Genomic DNA, 26,245 nt, shown 5'->3' on the forward strand with positions numbered 1-26,245 from the left:
GGGGGTGGGAGGGCAGCATTCAGGACGTAATGGTTACGTCCATGGCGCCACATGGGCGCTGCCATGGACGTAACCATTACGTCCGTGGCGGGGAAGGGGTTAAACAAGAGGTTCAGAAAATATTAGACTTAGGAGTGACTTAGCCTTCAGAAAGCCCATGGGCTAGCCCAGTGCTTCTTGTCCCAAAACCTCATAATAAGGATGGTAAAAGAGAGATGAGGTTTTGTGTTGACTATAGAGGGCTCAACCAAGTAACCAAGACAGATACTCATCCTATACCCAGGGCAGATGAGCTGATTGATACACTGGTTTCTGCCAAGTATCTAAGCCCTTTTGATTTAACTGCAGGGTATTGGCAGATTAAATTATCAGAAGATGCTAAACCCAAGACTGCATTTTCAACCATTGGAGGGCACTATCAATTCACTGTGATGCCCTTTGGTCTGAAGAAGGCACCTGCCACTTTTCAAAGGTTGGTGAACACAGTCCTGCAAGGGTTGGAAGCTTTTAGTGCAGCATATCTGGATGATATAGCATTCTTTAGATCCACCTGGGATGATCACCTGGTCCACCTATGGAAAGTTTTGGAGGCCCTGCAAAAGGCAGACCTCACTATCAAGTCCTCAAAGTGCCAGATAGGGCAGGGGGAAGTGGTTTATCTGGGCCACCTGGTAGGTGGGGAACAGATTGCACCACTGCAGGGGAAGATCCAGACCATTATGGAATGGGCTCCCCCTACAACTCAAACCCAGATGACAGCCTTTTAGGCCTCACAGGGTACTATAGGAGGTTTATCAAGAATTATGGCTCCGTTGCAGCTCCTCTTAATGACCTCACTAGTAAAAAGATGCCTAAAAAGGTATTGTGGACAGCTGGCTGTCAAAAAGCTTTTGATGAGCTCAAACAGGCCATGTGCTCTGCACCTGTCCTAAAAAGCCCTTGCTACTCCAAAAAGTTCATAGTCCAGATTGATGCTTCTGAATTGGGAGTAGGGGCAGTGCTATCACAGTTTAATACTGAGGGCCAGGATCAACCTGTTGCTTTTAACCTCTTCTGTGCCTTGGACGAGATGATCTCGTCCAAGGCTACAGTTCCCCTGTGCAGGCTAGCGCGCCCCCCGTGCACCCCCCTTCCCCCCCCAAGTCGGGGATGGAAGGGGAAGACCTTCCCCTTCCACCCCCGACCCCCCCCCCCACCCACCCCTGTGACGTCAGCGCGCGCGCGCGCTGATGTGTCACAGGGGCCTCCCTCGTCGCGCTGGAAGCTCTGCTTCCAGCGCGATTGAAAAAGAAATGCAAAAGCATTTCTTTTTCAATCACTTGGGAGGCCCGAAGGGGCTTCAAAGGGAAGGAAAAGTATTTCCTTCCCTTTGAAGTCCCTCCGAGGGTTTCAAAAGCCGGATTGCTTGCAATCCGGCTTTTGAAACCCCACTAGACACCAGGGATTTTTTTTTTTTTCTTAGAAATTGACAAAAGGGAGCGACCCCTTGGGCAAGGGTCGCTCCCAGGGGGGACATTTTTTTGAAAAGGCCTTTTCTGCCCCCAGGGGGGGCAGAAACCTCTAGGCACCAGGGACCATTTTTTTTTTTTGTTTCATTTTTTTTTATTGAGGTGGGGAGCGACCCCTTAGGCAAGGGTCGTTCCCCTTGGGGGAAAATTATATTTTGGCCATTTCTGCCCCCCTTGTGGGCAGATTGGCCTATTTTGATGAGGCCAATCTGCCCCCAAGGGGGGTAGAAACCACTAGACACCAGGGATTTTTTTTTTTTTTTATTGTTATTGACAAAAGGGAGCGACCCCTTGGGCAAGGGTCGCTCCCAGGGGGGCATATTTTCGGGAAGGCCTTTTCTGCCCCCCCCCTGGGGGCAGATCGGCCTACTATTAGGCCGATCTGCCCCCAGGGGGGGCAGAAACCTCTAGGCACCAGGGACCATTTTTTTTTTTTTTTGGTGGGGAGCGACCCCTTAGGCAAGGGTCGCTCCCAATGGGGGAAAATTATATTTTGCCCATTTCTGCCCCCCTTGGGGGCAGATTGGCCTATTTTGATGAGGCCAATCTGCCCCCAAGGGGGGTAGAAACCACTAGACACCAGGGAGTTTTTTCTTTGCGTGAATTTCACGCAAAGGGAGCGACCACTTAGGCAAGGGTCGCTCCCTGGGGGGGAGGGGAATTTATTTTAGGCCATTTCTGCCCCCCCTGGGGGCAGATCGGCCTATTATTAGGCCGATCTGCCCCCAGGGGGGGAAGAAACCTCTAGGCGCCAGGGCAAATTTTTTTTTTGTGTTTTTTTTTTTTTGTTCTTTTTTTTTATTTTTTAGAGATGGGGAGCGACCCATCAGGTAAGGGTCGCTCCCCTAGGGGGGCAAATTGTATTTAGACCATTTCTGCCCCCCTGGGGGCAGATTGGCCAATTTTAGGTCAATCTGCCCCCAAGGGGGCAGAAACCACTAGGCACCGGGGATTTGTTTTTTGGCGCCAATGTCACGCAGGGGGAGCGACCCCGTAGGCAAGGGTCGCTCCCGGGGGGGGGATGGGGGTTGGGGGGGCAAATTTATTTTAGGCCATTTCTGCCCCCCCGGGGGACAGATCGGCCTATTATTAGGCCGAACTGCCCCCGGGGGGGGGGGGCAGAACACTCTAGGCACCAGGGCAATTTTTTTTTTGTGTTTTTTTTTTTTTTGTTGTTTCTTTTTTTAGAGATGGGGAGCGACCCATCAGGCAAGGGTCGCTCCCCTGGGGGGGCAAATTGTATTTAGACCATTTCTGCCCCCCTGGGGGCAGATTGGCCAATTTTAGGTCAATCTGCCCCCAAGGGGGCAGAAACCACTAGGCACCGGGGATTTGTTTTTTGGCGCCAATGTCACGCAGGGGGAGCGACCACGTAGGCAAGGGTCGCTCCCGGGGGGGGGGGGATGGGGGTTGGGGGGGCAAATTTATTTTAGGCCATTTCTGCCCCCCCGGGGGACAGATCGGCCTATTATTAGGCCGAACTGCCCCCGGGGGGGGGGGCAGAACACTCTAGGCACCAGGGCAATTTTTTTTTTGTGTTTTTTTTTTTTTGTTGTTTCTTTTTTTAGAGATGGGGAGCGACCCATCAGGCAAGGGTCGCTCCCCTGGGGGGGCAAATTGTATTTAGACCATTTCTGCCCCCCTGGGGGCAGATTGGCCAATTTTAGGTCAATCTGCCCCCAAGGGGGCAGAAACCACTAGGCACCGGGAATTTGTTTTTTGGCGCCAATGTCACGCAGGGGGAGCGACCCCGTAGGCAAGGGTCGCTCCCGGGGGGGGGGGGTGGTGGTTGGTGGGGCAAATTTATTTTAGGGCATTTCTGCCCCCCCCGGGGGACAGATCGGCCTATTATTAGGCCGAACTGCCCCCGGGGGGGGGGGGCAGAACACTCTAGGCACCAGGGCAATTTTTTTTATGTGTTTTTTTTTTTGGTTGTTTCTTTTTTTAGAGATGGGGAGCGACCCATCAGGCAAGGGTCGCTCCCCTGGGGGGGCAAATTGTATTTAGACCATTTCTGCCCCCCTGGGGGCAGATTGGCCAATTTTAGGTCAATCTGCCCCCAAGGGGGCAGAAACCACTAGGCACCGGGGATTTGTTTTTTGGCGCCAATGTCACGCAGGGGGAGCGACCCCGTAGGCAAGGGTCGCTCCCGGGGGGGGGGGGGGTTGTTGGGGGGGCAAATTTATTTTAGGCCATTTCTGCCCCCCCGGGGGGCAGATCGGCCTATTATTAGGCCGATCTGCCCCCGGGGGGGGGGGGGGCAGAAACCTCTAGGCGCCAGGGGAATTTTTCTTTTTTTTTTTTTTTTTTTAGAGATGGGGAGCGACCCATCAGGCAAAAGTCGCTCCCCTGGGGGACAAATTGTATTTAGGCCATTTCTGCCCCCCTTGGGGGCAGATTGGCTGAGTTTAGGTCAACCTGCCCCCAAGGGGGCAGAAACCACTAGGCACCGGGGATTTGTTTTTTGGTGCCAATGTCACGCAGGGGGAGCGACCCCGTAGGCAAGGGTCGCTCCCGGCGGGGGAGGGTGGGGGTTGGGGGGGCAAATTTATTTTAGGGCATTTCTGCCCCCCCCCCCTGGGGCCGGCTGAGCTACAGGCCAAACACCACAGGTAGGCACCTTGCAAAAAACACCTCTGTTTTCTGTGAAAAAATATGTTGTGTCCACGTTGTGTTTTGGGCCATTTCCTTTTGTGGGCGGTAGGCCTACCCACAGAAGTGATGTACCATTTTTATCGAGAGACTTAGGGGAACGCTGGGTGGAAGGAAATTTGTGGCTCCTCTCAGATTCCAGAACTTTCTGTCACCGAAATGAGAGGAAAAAGTGTTTTTTGGGCCAAATTTTGATGTTTGCAAAGGATTCTGGGTAACATAACCTGGTCAGAGCCCCGCAAGTCACCCCATCTTGGATTCCCCTGGGTTTCTAGTTTTCAAAAATGCACTGGTTTGCTAGGTTTCCTCAGGTGTCGGCTGAGCTACAGGCCAAAATCCACAGGTAGGCACTGCTTTTTATAAAAAAATGTGATGTGTCCACGTTGTGTTTTGGGCCCTTTACTTTCGTGGGCGCTAGTCCTACCCACACAAGTGAGGTATCATTTTTATCGGGAGACTTGGGGGAACGCTGGGTAGAAGGAAATTTGTGGCTCCTCTCAGATTCCAGAACTTTCTGCCACAGAAATGTGAGTAACATGTGTATTTTTAGCCAAATTTTGAGGTTTGCAAAGGATTCTGGGTAACAGAACCTGGTCCGAGCCACGCAAGTCACCCCTCCTTGGATTCCCCTAGGTCTCTAGTTTTCAGAAATGCACAGGTTTGGTAGGTTTCCCTAGGTGCCGGCTGAGCTAGAGGCCAAAATCTACAGGTAGGCACTTCGCAAAAAACACCTCTGTTTTTTTCCAAAATTTAGGATGTGTCCACGTTGCGCTTTGGGGTGTTTCCTGTCGCCGGCGCTAGGCCTACCCACGCAAGTGAGGTATCATTTTTATCGGGAGACTTGGGGGAACGCTGGGTGGAAGGAAATTTGTAGCTCCTCTCAGATTCCAGAACTTTCTGCCACAGAAATGTGAGGGACATGTGTTTTTTTAGCCAAATTTTGAGGTTTGCAAAGGATTCTGGGTAACAGAACCTGGTCCGAGCCCCGCAAGTCACCCCTCCTTGGATTCCCCTAGGTCTCTAGTTTTCAGAAATGCACAGGTTTGGTAGGTTTCCCTAGGTGCCGGCTGAGCTAGAGGCCAAAATCTACAGGTAGGCACTTCGCAAAAAACACCTCTGTTTTTTTCCAAAATTTAGGATGTGTCCACGTTGCGCTTTGGGGTGTTTCCTGTCGCCGGCGCTAGGCCTACCCACGCAAGTGAGGTATCATTTTTATCGGGAGACTTGGGGGAACGCTGGGTAGAAGGAAATTTGTGGCTCCTCTCAGATTCCAGAACTTTCTGCCACAGAAATGTGAGTAACATGTGTATTTTTAGCCAAATTTTGAGGTTTACAAAGGATTCTGGGTAACAGAACCTGGTCCGAGCCCCGCAAGTCACCCCTCCTTGGATTCCCCTAGGTCTCTAGTTTTCAGAAATGCACAGGTTTGGTAGGTTTCCCTAGGTGCCGGCTGAGCTAGAGGCCAAAATCTACAGGTAGGCACTTCGCAAAAAACACCTCTGTTTTTTTCCAAAATTTAGGATGTGTCCACGTTGAGCTTTGGGGTGTTTCCTGTCGCCGGCGCTAGGCCTACCCACGCAAGTGAGGTATCATTTTTATCGGGAGACTTCGGGGAACGCTGGGTGGAAGGACATTTGTAGCTCCTCTCAGATTCCAGAACTTTCTGCCACAGAAATGTGAGGGACATGTGTTTTTTTAGCCAAATTTTGAGGTTTGCAAAGGATTCTGGGTAACAGAACCTGGTCCGAGCCACACAAGTCACCCCTCCTTGGATTCCCCTAGGTCTCTAGTTTTCAGAAATGTACAGGTTTGGTAGGTTTCCCTAGGTGGCGGCTGAGCTAGAGGCCAAAATCTCCAGGTAGTCACTTTGCTAAAAACAGCTCTGTTTTCTGTGATGTGTCCACGTTGTGTTTTGGGGCATATCCTGTCGCGGGCACTAGGCCTACCCACACAAGTGAGGTATCATTTTTATCGGGAGACGTAGGGGAACGCTGGGTGGAAGGAAATTTGTGGCTCCTCTCAGATTCCAGAACTTTCTGCCACAGAAATGTGAGGAACATGTGTTTTTTTAGCCAAATTTTGAGGTTTGCAAAGGATTCTGGGTAACAGAACCTGGTCCGAGCCACACAAGTCACCCCTCTTTGGATTCCCCTAGGTCTCTAGTTTTCAGAAATGCACAGGTTTGGTAGGTTTCCCTAGGTGCCGGCTGAGCTAGAGGCCAAAATCTACAGGTAGTCACTTTGCTAAAAACAGCTCTGTTTTCTGTGATATGTCCACGTTGTGTTTTGGGGCATAACCTGTCGCGGGCGCTAGGCCTACCCACACAAGTGAGGTATTATTTTTATCGGGAGACGTGGGGGAACGCTGGGTGGAAGGAAATTTGTGGCTCCTCTCAGATTCCAGAACTTTCTGCCACAGAAATGTGAGGAACATGTGTTTTTTTAGCCAAATTTTGAGATTTGCAAAGGATTCTGGGTAACAGAACCTGGTCCGAGCCCCGCAAGTCACCCCTCCTTGGATTACCCTAGGTCTCTAGTTTTCAGAAATGCACAGGTTTGGTAGGTTTCCCTAGGTGGCGGCTGAGCTAGAGGCCAAAATCTCCAGGTAGTCACTTTGCTAAAAACAGCTCTGTTTTCTGTGATGTGTCCACGTTGTGTTTTGGGGCATATCCTGTCGCGGGCGCTAGGCCTACCCACACAAGTGAGGTATCATTTTTATCGGGAGACGTAGGGGAACGCTGGGTGGAAGGAAATTTGTGGCTCCTCTCAGATTCCAGAACTTTCTGCCACAGAAATGTGAGAAACATGTGTTTTTTTAGCCAAATTTTGAGGTTTGCAAAGGATTCTGGGTAACGGAACCTGGTCCGAGCCACACAAGTCACCCCTCCTTGGATTCCCCTAGGTCTCTAGTTTTCAGAAATGCACAGGTTTGGTAGGTTTCCCTAGGTGCCGGCTGAGCTAGAGGCCAAAATCTACAGGTAGTCACTTTGCTAAAAACAGCTCTGTTTTCTGTGATATGTCCACGTTGTGTTTTGGGGCATATCCTGTCGCGGGCGCTAGGCCTACCCACACAAGTGAGGTATCATTTTTATCGGGAGACGTGGGGGAACGCTGGGTGGAAGGAAATTTGTGGCTCCTCTCAGATTCCAGAACTTTCTGCCACAGAAATGTGAGGAACATGTGTTTTTTTAGCCAAATTTTGAAATTTGCAAAGGATTCTGGGTAACAGAACCTGGTCCGAGCCCCGCAAGTCACCCCTCCTTGGATTCCCCTAGGTCTCTAGTTTTCAGAAATGCACAGGTTTGGTAGGTTTCCCTAGGTGGCGGCTGAGATAGAGGCCAAAATCTACAGGTAGTCACTTTGCTAAAAACAGCTCTGTTTTCTGTGATATGTCCACGTTGTGTTTTGGGGCATATCCTGTCGCGGGCGCTAGGCCTACCCACACAAGTGAGGTATCATTTTTATCGGGAGACGTGAGGGAACGCTGGGTGGAAGGAAATTTGTGGCTCCTCTCAGATTCCAGAACTTTCTGCCACAGAAATGTGAGGAACATGTGTTTTTTTAACCAAATTTTGAGGTTTGCAAAGGATTCTGGGTAACAGAACCTGGTCCGAGCCCCGCAAGTCACCCCTCCTTGGATTCCCCTAGGTCTCTAGTTTTCAGAAATGCACAGGTTTGGTAGGTTTCCCTAGGTGGCGGCTGAGCTAGAGGCCAAAATCTACAGGTAGTCACTTTGCTAAAAACAGCTCTGTTTTCTGTGATATGTCCACGTTGTGTTTTGGGGCATATCCTGTCGCGGGCGCTAGGCCTACCCACACAAGTGAGGTATCATTTTTATCGGGAGACGTGGGGGAACGCTGGGTGGAAGGAAATTTGTGGCTCCTCTCAGATTCCAGAACTTTCTGCCACAGAAATGTGAGGAACATGTGTTTTTTTAGCCAAATTTTGAGGTTTGCAAAGGATTCTGGGTAACAGAACCTGGTCCGAGCCACACAAGTCACCCCTCCTTGGATTCCCCTAGGTCTCTAGTTTTCAGAAATGCACAGGTTTGGTAGGTTTCCCTAGGTGGCGGCTGAGCTAGAGGGCAAAATCTACAGGTAGTCACTTTGCTAAAAACAGCTCTGTTTTCTGTGATGTGTCCACGTTGTGTTTTGGGGCATATCCTGTCGCGGGCGCTAGGCCTACCCACACAAGTGAGGTATCATTTTTATCGGGAGACGTGGGGGAACGCTGGGTGGAAGGAAATTTGTGGCTCCTCTCAGATTCCAGAACTTTCTGCCACAGAAATGTGAGGAACATGTGTTTTTTTAGCCAAATGTTGAGGTTTGCAAAGGATTCTGGGTAACAGAACCTGGTCCGAGCTACACAAGTCACCCCTCCTTGGATTCCCCTAGGTCTCTAGTTTTCAGAAATGCACAGGTTTGGTAGGTTTCCCTAGGTGGCGGCTGAGCTAGAGGCCAAAATCTACAGGTAGTCACTTTGCTAAAAACAGCTCTGTTTTCTGTGATGGGTCCACGTTGTGTTTTGGGGCATATCCTGTCGCGGGTGCTAGGCCTACCCACACAAGTGAGGTACCATTTTTATCGGGAGACTTGGGGGAACATAGATTAGCAAAACAAGTACTATTGCCCCTTGTCTTTCTCTACATTTTTTCCTTCCAAATATAGGAGTGTGTGTAAAAAAGACATCTATTTGAGAAATTCCCTGTAATTCACGTGCTACTATGGTCACCCCGGAATTCAGAGATGTGCAAATAACCACTGCTCCTCAACACCTTATCTTGTGCCCTTTTTGGAAATGCAAAGGTTTTCTTGATAGCAATTTTTTACTCCTTATATTTCAGCAAATGAATTGCTGTATACCCGGTATAGAATGAAAACGCACTGCAGGGTGCAGCTCATTTATTGCCTCGGGTTCTTGATGAACCTACAAACCCTATATATCCCCGCAACCAGAGGAGTCCAGCAGACGTAACGGTATATTGCTTTCGATAATCTGACATTGCAGGGAAAAGTTACAGAGTAAAACGTAGAGAAAAATTGATGGTTTTTTCACCTCAATTTCAATATTTTTCTTTTTCAGCTGTTATTTTCTGTAGGAAACCCTTGTAGGATCTACACAAATGACCCCTTGCTGAATTCAGAATTTTGTCTACTTTTCAGAAATGTTTAGGTTTCTGGGATCCAGCATTGGTTTCATGACCATTCCTGTCACTGACTGGAAGGAGGCTGAAAGCACAAAAAATTGCACAAATGGGGTATGCCCCAGTAAAATGCCAAAATTGTGTTGAAAAATTGGGTTTTCTGATTCAAGTCTGCCTGTTCCTGAAAGCTGCGAAGCTGCTGAGTTTAGCACCGCAAACCCTTTGTTGATGCCATTTTCAGGGGAAAAACCACAAGCCTTCTTCTGCAGCCACTTTTTCCAATTTTTTTGAAAAAAACAAAATTTTCACTGTATTTTGGCCAATTTCTTGGCCTCCTTCAGGGGAACCCACAAAGTCTGGGTACCTCTAGAATCCCTAGGATGTTGGAAAAAAAGGACGCAAATTTGGCTTGGTTAGCTTATGTGGACAAAAAGTTATGAGGGCCTAAGCGCGAACTGCCCCAAATAGGCAAAAAAAAGGCCTGGCACAGGAGGGGGAAAAGGCCTGGCAGCGAAGGGGCTAATCAGCAGGAGGTTGACCCCTAGAGAAGAGCGTTGGTCTGCCATAGAAGGGGAGGCCTTTGCTGTGGTCTGGGCACTGAAAAAGTTGAGACCATACCTATTTGGTACTCACTTTATTGTTCAGAGACCACAAACCTCTACTGTGGCTAAAACAGATGAAAGGTGAAACTCCTAAATTGTTGAGGTGGTCCATATCCCTACAGGGAATGGACTATACAGTGAAACATAGACCTGGGAGTACCCACTCCAATGCAGATGGACTCTCCAGATATTTCCACTTTGATAATGAAGTCTCATCTGGGCAAGGTTAGCCTTCTTGTCCCTCGTTTGGGGGGGGGGGGGTGCAGGAAAGTACCATATCTTGCCTGGCATGTAACCCCCATTTTTTACTTGTATATATGTTTGTTTTTGCCTATGTCAGTGGGATCCTGCTAGCCAGGACCCCAGTGCTCATAACGTGTGCCCTGTATGTGTTCCCTGTGTGGTGCCTAACTGTATCACTGAGGCTCTGCTAACCAGAACCTCAGTGTTTATGCTCTCTCTGCTTTCAAAATTGTCACTGCAGGCTAGTGACTAATTTTACCAATTCTGATTGCACACTAGAACACCCTTATAATTCCCTAGTATATGGTACCTAGGTACCCAGGGTATTGGGGTTCCAGGAGATCCCGTTGGGCTGCAGAATTTATTTTGCCACCCATAGGGAGCAAAGACAATTCTTACACAGGACTGCCACTACAGCCTGAGTGAAATAACGTCCACGTTATTTCACAGCCATTTTACACTGCACTTAAGTAACTTATAAGTTACCTATATGTCTAACCCTCACTAGTGAAGGTTAGCTGCAAAGTTACTAAGTGTTGCAAGGATTGGCAAGGAGCTGGTATCAGTTGAGACGACGGTTGGGGGCACACTATTATAGCTATCAGGCCCCTATCTGGGATTCCCCGGGCACCCCAGAATGCTGTCAAAATATCTTAGCATTACCACTCAAAAGGGCAGGTGTGGAAAGGTGGGGTGAGCTTGCGCGAGAGGGTACTTTCCTTTTATGGGATGAATTGGTAAGGATAACGGATGGATCTCTGTCTAGGTTAAAATATTTACAGATAAGAGAGTGGGAAAAAGAAACTAAGGGGGGATTGGGAGTGGTAAATGCTTTGGAGGATTCTTTTTTAGATCTGGCGGGCTCGGCACCTGTGAAGAGGTTGGCGGTTTGGTATTGGGAAATATTAGAAACTCTTGATGAGAATTTTGTTCTACCAAACAATTTATGGGGCAAGGCGATGTCAGGCGACAAGATTGGGTTATGGTGGAAGAAGTCGTTTGTGACTCTGTATGAAGTAGTGAAGCCTGCCCCATTAAGGAAAAACCATCTTTATACTCTACACAGAGCGTATATATCACCGGCAAAACTTGGCAAGTTTAAGAAGGGGGAGGTGACTAAATGTCCGAAATGTGGCGGACCAGGAGCAACGGATATACATTTGTTCTGGGATTGCCCCGCTATTCGGTTGTTTTGGGAGGAGGTTTTTGGGGCAATATCATCTATGCTAGGCTGGAAAATTAATGTATCACTCCCACTGATTATATTTGGGCAGTTACAGGAAGAGGGTATATGGAGCAGGGTGACTAAAGCTAATCGTACATTTTTGTTTTATGTAATTGTGCTGGGCAGGAACGAAATTTACAAAAATTGGATGAAGGAGCACCCTCCGAGCTATACAGATTGGCTTAATGCAGCTCTCCGTACGGCGAATATGGATCTAAATGTGCAGGGCTCTAAGAGAAACGCAGAACTGTGGTCAGCATTATTAAAATGGGAGGGAGTAGTTTGAATCTGTTTTCCTGTTAATATCTGCTACTTTGAGACTATGTGAAATTGGTTTGGTTATTTTCTCTCTTTTGTCCAATAATTAGTCACCGTTTGAGGCTCCGGCAGGTTTGCCTAGGCAGACCGGGAGATACAAGGGTGCATCCCCTGACTTGAGTCTCTCTCTTAGTTAGAGGGTGAGAAGGTCACAGGAACTAAGAGGTGGCTCAGTAAGCGGGGTTGAAAGAGGACTAAAAAATAAAAAAAAAATAAAAAAAATTACTAAGTGTGAGGGCACCCTGGCACTAGCCAAGGTGCCCCCACATTGTTCGGGGCAATTTCCCCAGACTTTGTGAGTGCGGGGACATCATTACACACGTGAACAGCTTCACAATGGTAACTCCGAACAGGGCCATGTAACATGTCTACGATCATGGAATTGTCACCCCAATACCATTCTGGTTTTGGGGGACAATTCCATGCATCCTCGGGGCTCCAGCATAGACCCTGGGTACAGCCAAACTAGCTCTCTGGGGTTTTCTCTGCAGCAACCGCTGCTGCCAATCCTCAGACAGGTTTCTGCCCCCCTGGGGCCTGGGCAGCCCAGTCCCAGGAAGACAGAACAAAGGATTTCATCTGAGAGAGGGTGTTACACCCTCTCCCTTTGGAAATAGGTGTTAAGGGCCTGAGAGGATTAGCCTCTCCTGGCCTCTGGAAATGCTTTGAAGGGCACAGGTGGTGCCCTCCTTGCATAAACCAGTCTACACCGGTTCAGGGAGCACCCAGCCCCTGCTCCGGTGCGAAACTGGACAAAGGAAAGGGGAGTGACCACTCCCCTGTCCATCACCACCCCAGGGGTGGTGCCCAGAGCTCCTACAGTGTGTCCCAGTCCTCTGCCATCTTGAATTCAGAGGTGTGAGGGCACAATGGAGACCTCTGAGTAGCCAGTGCCAGCAGGTGACGTCAGAGACCCCTCCTGAGAGGTACTTATCTGTTTAGGTATCCAATCCTCCCCTGAGGGCTATTTAGGGTCTGTCCTCTGGGTTTCTCGTCAGATAACAAATGCAAGAGCTCATCAGAGTTCCTCTCCACTTCCCTCTTCGTCTTCTGCCAAGGATCGACCACTGACTGCTCCAGGACGCCTGCAAAACCGCAACAAAGTAGACAGAAGACTACCAGCAACATTGTAGTGTGAGAAAGTAGCCTCTTTCTAGCCTTGTTACCCCCACTTTTGGCCTGTTTGTGAGTATATGTCAGGGTGTTTTCACTGCCTCACTGGGATCCTGCTAGCCAGGGCCCAGTGCTCATAGTGAAAACCCTATGTTTTCAGTATGTTGGTTATGTGTCAGTGGGACCCTGCTAGCCAGGACCCCAGTGCTCATAAGTTTGTGGCCTATATGTATGTGTTCCCTGTGTGATGCCTAACTGAGGCTCTGCTAACCAGAACCTCAGTGGTTATGCTCTCTCTACTTTACAAATTGTCACTAACAGGCTAGTGACCAATTTCACCAATTCACATTGGCATACTGGAACACCCTTATAATTCCCTAGTATATGGTACTGAGTTACCCAGGGTATTGGGGTTCCAGGAGATCCCTATGGGCTGCAGCATTTCTGTTGCTACCCATAGGGAGATCTGACTATTCTTACACAGGCCTGCCAGTGCAGCCTGAGTGAAATAACGTCCACGTTATTTCACAGCCATTTACCACTGCACATAAGTAACTTATAAGTCACCTATATGTCTAACCTTCATCTGGTGAAGGTTGGGTGCAAAGTTACGTTGTGTGTGGGCACCCTGGCACTAGCCAAGGTGCCCCCACATCGTTCAGGGCAAATTCCCCTGACTTAGTGAGTGCGGGGACACCATTTCACGCGTGCACTATACTTAGGTCACTACCTATGTATAGCGTCACAATGGTAACTCCGTACATGGCCATGTAACATGTCTAAGATCATGGAATTGTCACCCCAATGCCATTCTGGCATTGGGGAGACAATTCCATGATTCCCCCGGGTCTCTAGCACAGAACCCGGGTACTGCCAAGCTGCCTTTCCCGGGGTTTCACTGCAGCTGCTGCTGCTGCCAACCCCTCAGACAGGTTTCTGCCCTCCTGGGGTCCAGCCAGGGCTGGCCCAGGAAGGCAGAACAAAGGACTTCCTCAGAGAGAGGGTGTTAAACCATCTCCCTTTGGAAATAGGTGTCAGGGCTGGGGAGGAGTAGCCTCCCCCAGCCTCTGGAAATGCTTTGATGGGCACAGATGGTGCCCATCTCTGCATAAGCCAGTCTACACTGGTTCAGGGATTCCCCAGCCCTGCTCTGGCGTGAAACTGGACAAAGGAAAGGGGAGTGACCACTCCCCTGACCTGCACCTCCCGGGGTAGGTGCCCAGAGCTCCTGTAAGCGTGCCCCAGACCTCTGCCATCTTGGATTCAGAGATGTGCTGGCACACTGGACTGCTCTGAGTGGCCAGGGCCAGCAGGTGACGTCAGAGACTCCTTCTGATAGGCTCTTACCTGTCTTACTAGCCTATCCTCCTTCCTAGGTAGCCAAACCTCCTTTTCTGGCTATTTAGGGTCTCTGCTTTGGGGAATTCTTCAGATACAGAATGCAAGAGCTCATCAGAGTTCCTCTGCATCTCCCTCTTCACCTTCTGCCAAAGGATCGACCGCTGACTGCTCAGGACGCCTGCAAAACCGCAACAAAGTAGCAAAGATGACTACTGCAACCTTGTATTGCTTCATCCTGCTGGCTTTCTCGCCTGTTTCCTGGTGGTGCATGCTCTGGGGGTAGCCTGCCTCCTTCTTGCACCAGGAGCTCTGAAGAAATCTCCCGTGGGTCGACGGAATCTTCCCCCTGCAACCGCAGGCAACAAAATACTGCATCACAGGTCTTCTGGGTCCCCTCTCAGCACGACGAGTGTGGTCCCTGGAACTCAGCAACTCTGTACAAGTGACCCCACAGTCCAGTGACTCTTCAGTCCAAGTTTGGTGGAGGTAAGTCCTTGCCTCCCCACGCTAGACTGCATTGCTGGGTACCGCGTGATTTGCAGCTGCTCCGGCTCCTGTGCATTCTTCCAGGATTTCCTTCGTGCACAGCCAAGCCTGGGTCCCCGACACTCTAACCTGCAGTGCAAAACCTTCTGAGTTGTCCTCCAGCGTCGTGGGACTCCCTTTTGTGACTTCGGGTGGACTCCGGTTCACTCCTCTTCTAAGTGCCTGTTCTGGTACTTCTGCGGGTGCTGCCTGCTTCTGTGAGGGCTCCCTGACTTGCTGGGCGCCCCCTCTGTCTCCTCATCCATGTGGCGACATCCTGGTCCCTCTGGGGCCACAGCAGCATCCAAAAACCCTAACTGCGACCCTTGCAGCTAGCAAGGCTTGTTTGCGGTCTTTCTGCGTGGGAACACCTCTGCAAGCTTCTTCACGACGTGGGACATCCATCCTCCAAAGGGGAAGTTCCTAGTCCTCTTCGTTCTTGTAGAACACAAAGCTTCTTCCATCCGGTGGCAGCTTCCTTGCACCCTCAGCTGGCATTTCCTGGGCATCTGCCCACTCTCGACACTGTTGCGACTCTTGGACTTGGTCCCCTTGTCTTACAGGTACTCAGGTCCGGAAATCCACTGTTGCATTGCTGGTGTTGGTCTTCCTTGCAGAATCCCCCTATCACGACTTCTGTGCTCTCTGTGGGTTGTAGGTGCACTTTACACCTACCTATCAGGGTCTTGGGGTGGGCTATTTTTCTAACCCTCACCGTTTTCTTACAGTCCCAGCGACCCTCTACAAGCTCACATAGGTTTGGGGTCCATTCGTGGTTCGCATTCCACTTTTGGAGTATATGGTTTGTGTTCCCCTATACCTATGTGCTCCTATTGCAATCTACTGTAACTTTACACTGCTTGCATTACTTCCTTTTGCTATTACTGCATATTTTTGGTATTGTGTACATATATCTTGTGTATATTTGGCATCCTCATACTGAGGGTACTCACAGATACTTTTGGCATATTGTCATAAAAATAAAGTACCTTTATTTTTAGTATATCTGTGTATTGTGTTTTCTTATGATATTGTGCATATGACACCAGTGGTATAGTAGGAGCTTTGCATGTCTCCTAGTTCAGCCTAAACTGCTCTGCTATAGCTACCTTCTATCAGCCTAAGCTGCTAGAAACACCTCTTCTACACTAATAAGGGATAACTGGACCTGGTACAGAGTGTAAGTACCCCTTGGTACCCACTACAAGTCAGGCCAGCCTCCTACATGTAGCGCCTAATCCTGCTGGCTTTCTCGACTGTTTCCTGGTGGTGCATGCTCTGAGGGCTGTCTGCCTTCACCCTGCACTGGAAACCAGGAAGAAATCTCCTGTGGGTCGACGGAATCTTCCCCCTTCTAACGCAGGCACCAAACTTCTGCATCTCCGGTCCTCTGGGTCCCCTCTCATCTTGACGAGCGTGGTCCCTGGGACACAGGAGCTGGATCCAAGAGACCCGACAGTCCAGTGGTCCTTCTGTCCAAATTTGGTGGAGGTAAGTCCTTGCCTCCCCAAGACAGACGGTAATCCTGTGTACTGCGTGAACTGCAGCTGCTAGGGCTTCTGTACACTCTTTCAAGACTTCCTTTGTGCACAGCACAGCCCAGGTCCCCAGCACTCCGTCCTGCATTGCCCAACTCGCTGGGTTAGACTCAGACTTCGTGGGACCCTCTTTTGTTGTGCTGAGACGACCGCTGTGTTCGGATCTTCTGAACGCCTGTTCAGGTGCTTCTGCGGGTGCTGCCTGCTTCTGTGTGGGCTCTCTGTGTTGCTGAGCGCCCCCTTTGTCTCCTCCTCCAAGGGGCGACCTCCTGGTCCTTCCTGGGACCTGGCAGCATCCAAAATCCTCAACCGCAACTCTTGCAGCTAGCAAGGCTTGTTTGCGGTCTTTCTGCGTGGAAACAACTCTGCATCCTCCAGCACGCTGTGGGACATCTTCTGACCAAAGGAGAAGTTCCTGGCACCTTCCGTTGTTGCAGAATCTTCGGATTCTTCCACCCGGAGGCAGCCCTTTTGCACCTTCATCCGGGGTTTAGTGGGCTCCTGCCCCCCATGGACATTTGCATGACTCTTGGACTTGATCCCCTTTGTTTGCAGGTCCTCAGGTGCAGGAATCCAACTTCAGTGCTTTGCAGTAAGTTGTTGTCCTTGCAGAATCCCCTATCTCGACTTTACTGTCTTTCTGGGGTAGTAGGGTAACATTACTCCTACTTTTCAGGGTCTTGGGGTGGGGTATCTTGGACATCCTTAGTGTTTTCTTACACTCCCACTGACCCTCTACACACTACACTAGGCCTGGGGTCCATTCGTGGTTCGCATTCCACTTTTGGAGTATATGGTTTGTGTTGCCCCTAGGTCTATTTTCTCCTATTGCATTCCATTGTGTTCTACAGTGTTTGCACTACTTTTTTTAAGTGTTTTACTTACCTGATTTTGGTTTGTGTGTATATTTTGTGTATTTTACTTACCTCCTAAGGGAGTTTATCCTCTGAGATACTTTTGGCATATTGTCACTAAAATAAAGTACCTTTATTTTTAATAACTGAGTATTATGTTTCTTATGATATAGTGCTATATGATATGAGTGGTATAGTAGGAGTTTTGCATGTCTCCTAGTTCAGCCTAAGCTGCTCTGGTATAGCTACCTCTATCAGCTTAAGCTGCTAGGACACTACTAAAAATCTACTAATAAGGGATAAATGGACCTGGCACAAGGTGTAAGTACCACAAGGTACCCACTATAAGCCAGGCCAGCCTCCTACAATGGCTAAATATCACAATGTTCAGAAAGACTAGAACCTTAGCTCTAAATGCATCTTTATTGTCTAATCTGCTACAAGCCCAGCAGCGGTTGCAAGCGTTAAAAGCTTTACGAAGCCATACCAGAGTGGAAGCCACAGAACAGATCCTTTTAAAAGATAGGAGAAGCTGCTTTTTATTTTCTCTTGGAGTGCTGCTGTGCTCTTTTTAGTCACCAAGAGACTTATTTAGTGAGGTTTTCGTTTCATTTAGTTTTACACGTATACAGATTTCATTACACATTTTACTTTCTCATGGCCATCATGATGGCTAAGATTCTGTATTGTATAACATCTCATCCAATAATGTAACAAACTCCTACCAAACCTATGTTGTTAGTTCATGAACGTGAGCTAAGTGTGATACTTAAGAGAGTGAGCCATTTTAGGAGTGATACAGATTTGCAAAGAGGACCAACCTATTGATGTTTATAGAGGTATGATGCTTATAAGAGAATGCACTGAAAAGAGGGTAACACCCTCTAACTACGATTGAGTTGACAGGAGTGAGGTTATAGAGCTAGAGATGAGCACGCCACTGAATGCTCGAGCTAGATGTCTGGCTCAGCTCAAGGTCCTCTTGGACTCTTGAGTACACTACAAGTTGAGCTTTCATATTCTTCGGTCTCCACCACACTAACCTCATGCGCCAAGAATTAAAGAGAAAGCAGTTACTTTTGTTGTAAAACAGCAAAAAAAATACAAATGTAATGCCTGAACTGCACAATGTAAAACTGGGATCAACCCCAGCTTCCCTACTTGACCAAGGTGTGTGGCACTATGAGAATATTTAATTCTCTTTTTTTTTTTAAATGAGCCCACCTTCCACTACATGAGTTCAGGAAGTGCTATGAACAAAAAAAAAACTCGTGTTTGTTTTAAAAAGATTATAACTCTGCTCCATCCATAATAAGAATCTAGGCCACATGCAAGATACACGTCAACTGACATGTCTATTAGTTCACTTGTGCGATTTAAAAACTGACACTTTTAATAAACGCCTCTCAATCCAGAAATCTAATCTAATGCACTAAATGTAGAAGTTTTCGCATGGTAAAGAAATTCAGTTTTCTAAATATTAAAGAAATTAAGAAAGATATGTTCAGGGCTCGGCTCGGGCTCCTAGAACCACGCCAAACCCGTGGCTTGGTTCTTCATGTTAATTTGTAGGCTCACCCACCAACCTATATATAGTTTTATCTGGTTAAAATTCCTGTCTCCCAGGTTACCCTATTCTTTCTATGGTGTCGAAAGATCCTACTATACGTGCGTGCCTCTCTCCCTTTGACCTTCCCTCTGCACCCTTAAGCCACTACCTGAGCGCAGAACCGTGAGACTGAGAAGCAACAGAAGAGACGCCTGCCCGCCCGACATTGACGCCATTCCTCACAGACCGTTGACGGAAACAGCTGAAATCCCGCCTCAAGACAGATCAGGTTGCGCGTGAACTCACGGGTCCGCCCACTTCCCACTTAGTGTTGGGAGTTGTCGGAAGTGACAGCCAGAGTATGCGTGCTTGTGCTCCTGGACGTGTGGGGAATTTCAGAGAGAGAGAGAGAGAGAGATTCAAGCGACGTGGCTGGAGTCGTGGGAGACAGGAGTAGGTTTCATTCTGCTTAGAGTTTTTTCTAACAATGGTACTGCTGCGGGATACAGCCTATACCGTTATACCTTTTCTTTTGCGGCGAGAAACACGATACAGTCGGGGAGATCTCCGAGTTTAGCGCTTTTGTTGCAAAGGGTAATCATGCAGATATTGCTCTCTACAACGAATTTGACATTACAAGTTTCAGATCTACGGGCGGATAGTTTGCAATAGTTTTCTTCTCATCAAGACCGTCCACTTTTTTAATCTAGTAGCAGCTCAGTTTTAATGGGTTGGGACCATGCCCTCCAGGGTTCACACCCAAGAGGCCTCTCTAGTTCGAACCTGTACAAGCAGGGCCGGCTTTAGGGCGGTGCGGCTGGACTGGGCGCCGACGCAGGGTGGCACTGACCTCAGGGGTGGCAGGGTTTATTAATAACTTACAATAGTAAAATAAAATGTATTTGAGAGAGGGTATGAAATGACGAAGGACATTTTTGGCGGGTGATGATGAGGGAATCCAAAGAGGAGCCATTCTGTGTGTGTCGCAAGCGGGTACGCTAAAAATAGATTGTCCCACCGGGCATTACCATTGCTGAAGCCGAGCCTGTGTGCAAGAGAACTACTGCCGTGTGCAGCAGTACAGGTGCATCGTAGTTCACCGGAACAGTGAGCGTCGGAGGAAAGCGCAGTTGAATACCAGCTGCCGGAGCAAAAGTTAGTGCAGAACACGAATTGGTGAGACCAGCACAAGTAATCGCAAACCTTATGTGAATCTCATTCTCACAAGCCTCTTGCCATTAAAGCCATCCTCATACATGCCAACATTTAAGAAGAGGAAAGTGAGAGATTAAAAAATAAAAGATCGGATAATTTTCAGGCGGAAAACATTCAAAATAATAGGAAATTGGGAGTCTCCCTCCCGATTCGGGTCTATTGGCTTGTATGCATACTCCCCTTTCTGCAGTAGAAACATGAGCCTTTTTTCCAGCGACGTTTAGGGCAGAGGTAAAGTGGACTCTGACCCAGGGCCTGCTTTTTCCCAGGGCCCTTTCACTAATTGAACCAGTACTTTCAGCCAAACTCAAAAATCTTTACTTGGCTGCTTATCATGCTTTTTTTTTAGAAACAAAGTCGTTCCCAGAAAGTACAACTTGCTAAAAAAAAAATCCATGGCTGGGGAACAGTATCCTCTTTTGGTCAGTCAGCTGTGTAGCCAAGTCATAATCCCAGTGAAAAGTAAATAAATGCCAAACAAGGTTAATGGAATACGATATGGATTACAAAGATGAATATTTAGTTTTCTCAATAAAAACTGCAGATTGCTCAAAAAATGTATAGATACAGCCACTTATTTATATAGTGTTTAAAACTAATGGTGACCCATTGTGAAGAACTGCAGTATAGACCATTGCTTTATGTGTATTCGTGAGAGCATCAGCGACCTTACAAATGGGGTGCTTGATTAATAAAGTTACAATGGGAAATTGGTGCCTGCTGCAGACATTGTAAGTGACAGAGTGGCTGAGGTGGAACCCAAGACTGAACTGACCACTACTGTATACAAAAAAACAAAATAACAAGAAAATGACATAGTGTCACATCGTTTAAAAACAAAAAAAAAAGTATTTCCAAAAGCTTCACTCTGAACAAGACAGATGGTGCTGCTGGTCAGGCTATTATTATATATTATGAATCAGCTATTTTAATCACATTCAGAAAACATTTTAAGGATTTGGGTGCTTTAGTAGCCTCAAAAGTTAGCGAAGATATCCCTCTGTGGCTTTATACAGTGTGAAAATACACAGCGGGCCATGCACAGAAACAACATTTTCCAAAATTTTCACTGCCGATCATCAGATGGACGTTTTCTCTCCATAGCCTATGACAATCTCATTGTTCACAGTGTAAAGGCAAAACATTAAGGGCTTGATTACAACTTTGGAGGAGGTGTTAATCCGTCCCAAATGTGACGGATATACCACCAGCCGTATTACGAGTTCCATAGGATACAATGGACTCGTAATACGGCTGGTGGTATATCCGTCACTTTACCGTCACTTTTGGGACGGATTAACACCTCCTCCAAAGTTGTAATCAGGCCCTAAATGTCCTCATTAGGAGTTTGTCATAATAGAGCAAGGTGTATACCATATTTACCACACTTGGTAAATAATATTACCACATTGTGAGGCATTTCAGATGTGGTATACACCTACATTTCTGAGTTATTACAAGGAGAATGCGGCATAACATGCAGAATCATTTTTAACACACCAAATTTGCCTCTTTTCAGGGTATTTTCCCTGATGAATTTTGGCAAATTTGACCTGCTGGAATTTCTCATTGGTAAACTGCATTGGTATCATAATTATCACACAATTTCTGGATTTTGAGCCCTTTGCAAACACATGTTTGTACTGGGATTATCATTTATCTCACAGTGAGGGCCAAAGAAGAGAGTATTGGCTGAGTAAATGTTAGAAACTGGGTCTCTAGTTGGCTTAAGTTGGCTTAGTTTGGTTTAAGATGGCTTAACTTAGAAGGCAATGTGTAAAGTATTTGTGCAATAACTCATATAGTAACACATTGCTTTCTATGTTAAGCCTGCCTGCTTTGTGCTAAGCTACCGGAGGGCGAGAACAGGACAATTTAGGTTGTGTTGTGACTTACTCTGACTAGGATTGTGGTCCCTACTTGGACAGGGTACATTCCTCTGCCAACTAGAGACCCAGTTTCTGACATTAGTGAGTATATGACTTGTGTTTGTGCAGTGCCATACAATAGTCAGATATACACTACTCATCCACATTTAAGAGAATTTCAAAATTTTCATCTGCGATTTTCCCTGCTTTGACTTTTTGATACATCTAATACATCATGTCTTTGGCTGGTTCTGCAAGTAAAGCCATGGAGTTTGAGCTGACCAAGCTGGAGGATTATACAGATAACCAGTCGAAAACTTCTGCAAGGAGATGGGGTTACCTGCCCGAGAAGCCACCAAGGAGGTGGAGTTTCAAATGGCACTGAGAGCCTGGAAGAGGCCCGCTCCCAAGAGAATGATTAGTTGGAAGAGCCTGTGACTGGCTCTTCCAATGAGCTCGCTGTAGCAGTTGAGGGGGACATCTCTGGATTTGTGCTCCCTGTGAGAGCAGGAAGCAGTGTCTCCAAACATGCTGTTTCCCCAGAGGAGAGGAGGGAGAATTCCAGCTGCAGTTGGCAAAGTTGAAAATGGAGGCTGAGGAAAGACAAAACTACTTCCGGTTCACGAACTGAGTCTAAATGAGCTGGACATCAATTCCAGGCAGGGGCAATCCAGCAGTGGTGTTGGCAGCATACACATAGTACCTGATGGAGGTAAGAAGGTTCTTATACCCCAAAAATTCGGGCCTAGATATATGATGGGAGATGATATTGATAAGCGGTTTTCTGCTTATGAAGTTGCAATGAAGGTACATAGGGTTCCTGCGGAACACTAGGAGGCACGTCTGTAAAAACACATGCCAACACTTAGGAGGGTCGCACTTCTAACATTAGAGGTTGGGGACCAAACCAAGTACCCTCCCATGAAAACTATTTTACTTGCCAAATTTGGACTGACCCTTAAGAAATATCACTAAGGATTCAGGGACATTCAGAAGCTCCCCAACCAATCCTGGATAGATTTAATTGACTAATCCAGTAAGGCACTATATGGCTGGGCGAGGGGCAGCAATGTTAACAATTATGTTGGGTTGTACAATTTAAGCATGAGAAAGCACACATGCTCAGTATCTGTTTTACAGAGTTGCACCAGCACCTAGTTGACACTAAGCTGACTGACCACAGGAAGCTTGCTGGGGAAGCAGACCTCTGTACTAGCACCAGAGTGTCCAAAAAGGTATCGGGGTGGAGGGGCCCCACAAAAGTGGTCAGGGTTCCCAACAGAAGAAAGAGGGGGAGAAAAACTTGAAAGAAAAGAGTTCTCTAAATTCTCTAAAAGAACGAAATGGTTCCAGAACCACAAGTCAAGCGCTCGTGGAGGAGGTAGTCCCAGCTAGTTTTGGGGAACAGATAAAGGTAACTCTAGTGTCCCTGCAGAATAGAGAAATGGTGCCAAAACCTCACATGCCTGCAAATAAATCCAAGTATAAGCAGTGGGTCTCTATTAATGGGCAACCGGTGGAGGCTCTGCGAGACACAGGAGCCAGCATGACAACTGTCAAGTGTCATCTGGTGTCTGCAGAGCAGGTTCTACTGAACACATTCCACCAGGTCATAGTCGCCATCAGTTGTGAGAGCCATCTTCTGGTGGCTCTGATTCCCTTTGAGTGGAGAGGGGGGTCCTCAGGTTCTCTTAAAGTTGCTGTGAGCTCTGCCAAGCATGTAGACTGTCTATTAGGTAATGACCTGGAGCACACTACTTGGAGGGAGAGCTCCCTTCTTACTTGGAGATGATAGGATAGCCTGAGTGTGTCTGCATGACTGCACAAGCCATGGTTGGCCAGAAAGGGAGTCAAAGAAGTCTGGGACAATGGCCCAGACAGCTGCCAGGGAAAGGCGCACAGGAAACCGGCCCCTGAAGATCCTACAGCAGAGGTTGACTGAGTTCCTGAAGAGGAGGCCCCCAAACCAACTGGCAGGTTCATGGTGGGAAAATCAATTACACAATACCTTGGAGCAGGATCATGTTCCAAAACTAACAATGACTCCGATATTTACTCCCAGTTTCCCTAGTCCTCGCAAAGGTCAGTCCTTTTTTTTTTATGGGCGGAAAGACCTCACTCACTTAATAGTGGCATGCTTCATCATTGGCCCATCCAACCTGCAGAGTCAAGATGATACTGACTTGACAGTCTCAGCCATAGTCCCAGAGGATAACCTGCTCCTATTGGGAGCAGGAGATCAGTATAAGGTCTTCTCTGGTCAATAGAGAACCAGGGCTTAAGGGAAAATTTATTAAAACTACCTCTGTGCCTATCCAAAAAATAATACTTTATTGGGGATAGTACGAGGTGGGGTTAAAATAAATCAATGGTGTAAAAATTATCTTAAATGGATCAGTACACCTTAATAACTGCCTGTACAGGTGCCATCTTGTTTTTGCCTTTACCCAACTACTTATTTGGGAAATCTTTTCTCAAACTAAGAGTCTTGTGGCCTTCATCAGGGCAATGTTGTTAGTCCACACCCCACTGTTCGTCACATGTTATATTATCATACATGCAACTAGGTAAGTCTACCTCTCATCAGGCCCTCTAGGCATCTCCTAGGATCATACATCAAAAAGAAGGAAACAAATTATACTTTTTAACTTGGATGCCATAATATCAGTTTAAATACATTTGGCATGGAACTATAACAGTACTAGTGGTGAAAACATATGTGAGCACACTACCGATGGTGTACATACGGGTTATCAACCTCAAATTCTAACCCAGTGCTGAAACTAGCAGGTGACATCACAGCAAACAACTTTTTACATGCAACTACATAAAAGCATCTTACCCTGCAATTGTCTGGGAAGGCCTCATCAGTCACCAGGAGGCAGAGTCTCACTTATTGTCACACTCTAAGTGTCAGAATATATAAAGGAAGGTTTTATCTTCATAAGACATTTTCATAAGGAATTTTTTGTTTCCAGCAAATGAACTGGATTCTTTTTCTGCCTATGTTCCTCAAGGGTAAACTTCCTAGAGCCATCCATGCAGTCTTTAAAGATGTTAAAAATCCAAAATATGCCTGCCACTTCAATGGCTATTATTATCAAACATTTATCAATGTTAGATGATGTTCTTTTCTAAGTCAAACTCATAATTAAGAAAGGTATGTCATTCACAGGTATGTTACATCTTATGTTGGATATGTGAGGCGGCATAAGCTTCCAGCCAGTATGTTGTCCACTATTCCCAATCATCCATTGTGATATATTATGGCCTTAATGCTGAGGCCCCATGTGTACCCCCAAGCACCCATGCATCCATACTTTAAAAATGCATGCACTCCTCCAAATGGTCTCATTATCGTATCACGTTTGTTTTTTAATCAGTGTTGAAATCGCTCTTCTCATAATTATTGGGTCTCGGGACAGCTCCACCCGCACTGTTCTCCTTGTATACATAACTACGTCCCTTGGACCCCCACCACACAGTAAACATCCTTAACGTAGATATATGCCGCATTTTTAATATATCGAGGGACGCAGTCGTTTCAGCAAAAAGAGGCCTGCCCCGCCACCGCTTATTCCGTCAAAGTGGGTCCTCTGCTGCTCACACCTAGTCAGAAGCCGGTTCAATGCTCAGATCGGGGCTTTTACCACTGGCTCATGCCTCAACCATGCTCCCAATGGACGCCTGTCTCCCTTCGTGACGTCATCTGTAGACGACTCAGCAGGAGTCATGGGAGTTGAAGTCCCTTGTTTTACCCTGGTGATACAGTGGAAACTATTCACTTGCAAAAGTCATTCTTCTGTCATATGTCATTTGTTTTATCTTATCGCAGCTGCTCTTTTCCGGGGCCAGTCAACTGAACTGAAGATTCCTCTAAAACAACATTTAATTGGTGCTGCCTGTATCTTACTGCTTCAAGACCAAACCAAAATGTAAAGTGCTTGCTCTTCCGACATCTTATTAAAGTGTTCAAGTACAATAGCAATCATTTGGGGCTGTTCAGGGCGCCTCAGTTGTTTTTATATAATTTAGCAAATTGCTATTCACGCAAACACCAGTTACTTAGCCATTCTTTTGAGCGATCCTTCCATCATGTTATGTATCCCTGCATACCATACGCCAGCTGTTTGGTGGGTACTTCCATCATATTTTTTCACACATTATTTACGCAAGCTGTTGTTTTGATGGGTGTATTTCCCTGGGTCCCCCTGGCATATAGTGTTGGATATAACAAGGAGTTCCCTGCGATATCCCCTTGTGTATAACATTCTTGTCCCTCTTTTCTCTTACAAATCGTTAAATTGGGTCCAGGGTATCTCGTCATTTAGTCCATGCACATCTGTGTGAAGATGGAACACCCATCTTTGTTCCATGTGAAATAGTACTTGTGCTGGGTCCTTGTTTTTCACTGATATATGTTCAAATACATACCACTTAAAATCATCCACCTCGTGTCCATCTTCCAAAAAATGGTGCATAATTTTTGTTGTTGACTTCCTACACCTGAATGTATTCCTATGTTCATTAATATGTGTCTTAACTGATCTCG

The 26,245-nt window shown here is 47.2% G+C and overlaps 1 protein-coding gene and 1 long non-coding RNA gene across 3 annotated transcripts in view; one reads left to right on the top strand and one right to left on the bottom strand.

The window, feature by feature from the left end:
- The window catches only part of LOC138304144 (uncharacterized), a 93,795-nt gene extending 74,928 nt beyond the window's left edge, over positions 1 to 18,867 (bottom strand). For both annotated transcript variants that reach the window (XR_011205505.1, XR_011205506.1), the window contains exon 1: positions 18,780 to 18,867. This is a non-coding gene — a long non-coding RNA (uncharacterized lncRNA). The remainder of the gene's footprint in view (positions 1 to 18,779) is intronic.
- Positions 18,868 to 18,928: 61 nt separating this feature from the next.
- Positions 18,929 to 26,245, top strand: part of LOC138304143 (arylamine N-acetyltransferase 2-like) — a 41,960-nt gene continuing 34,643 nt past the window's right edge. The window contains exon 1 of the mRNA XM_069243946.1: positions 18,929 to 19,063. Within this exon, the coding sequence (XP_069100047.1) occupies positions 18,972 to 19,063 (92 nt within the window). The 5' untranslated portion in view covers positions 18,929 to 18,971. The remainder of the gene's footprint in view (positions 19,064 to 26,245) is intronic.

This window comes from Pleurodeles waltl, chromosome 7, assembly GCF_031143425.1.
Source record: "Pleurodeles waltl isolate 20211129_DDA chromosome 7, aPleWal1.hap1.20221129, whole genome shotgun sequence".
Lineage (NCBI taxonomy): Eukaryota > Metazoa > Chordata > Amphibia > Caudata > Salamandridae > Pleurodeles > Pleurodeles waltl.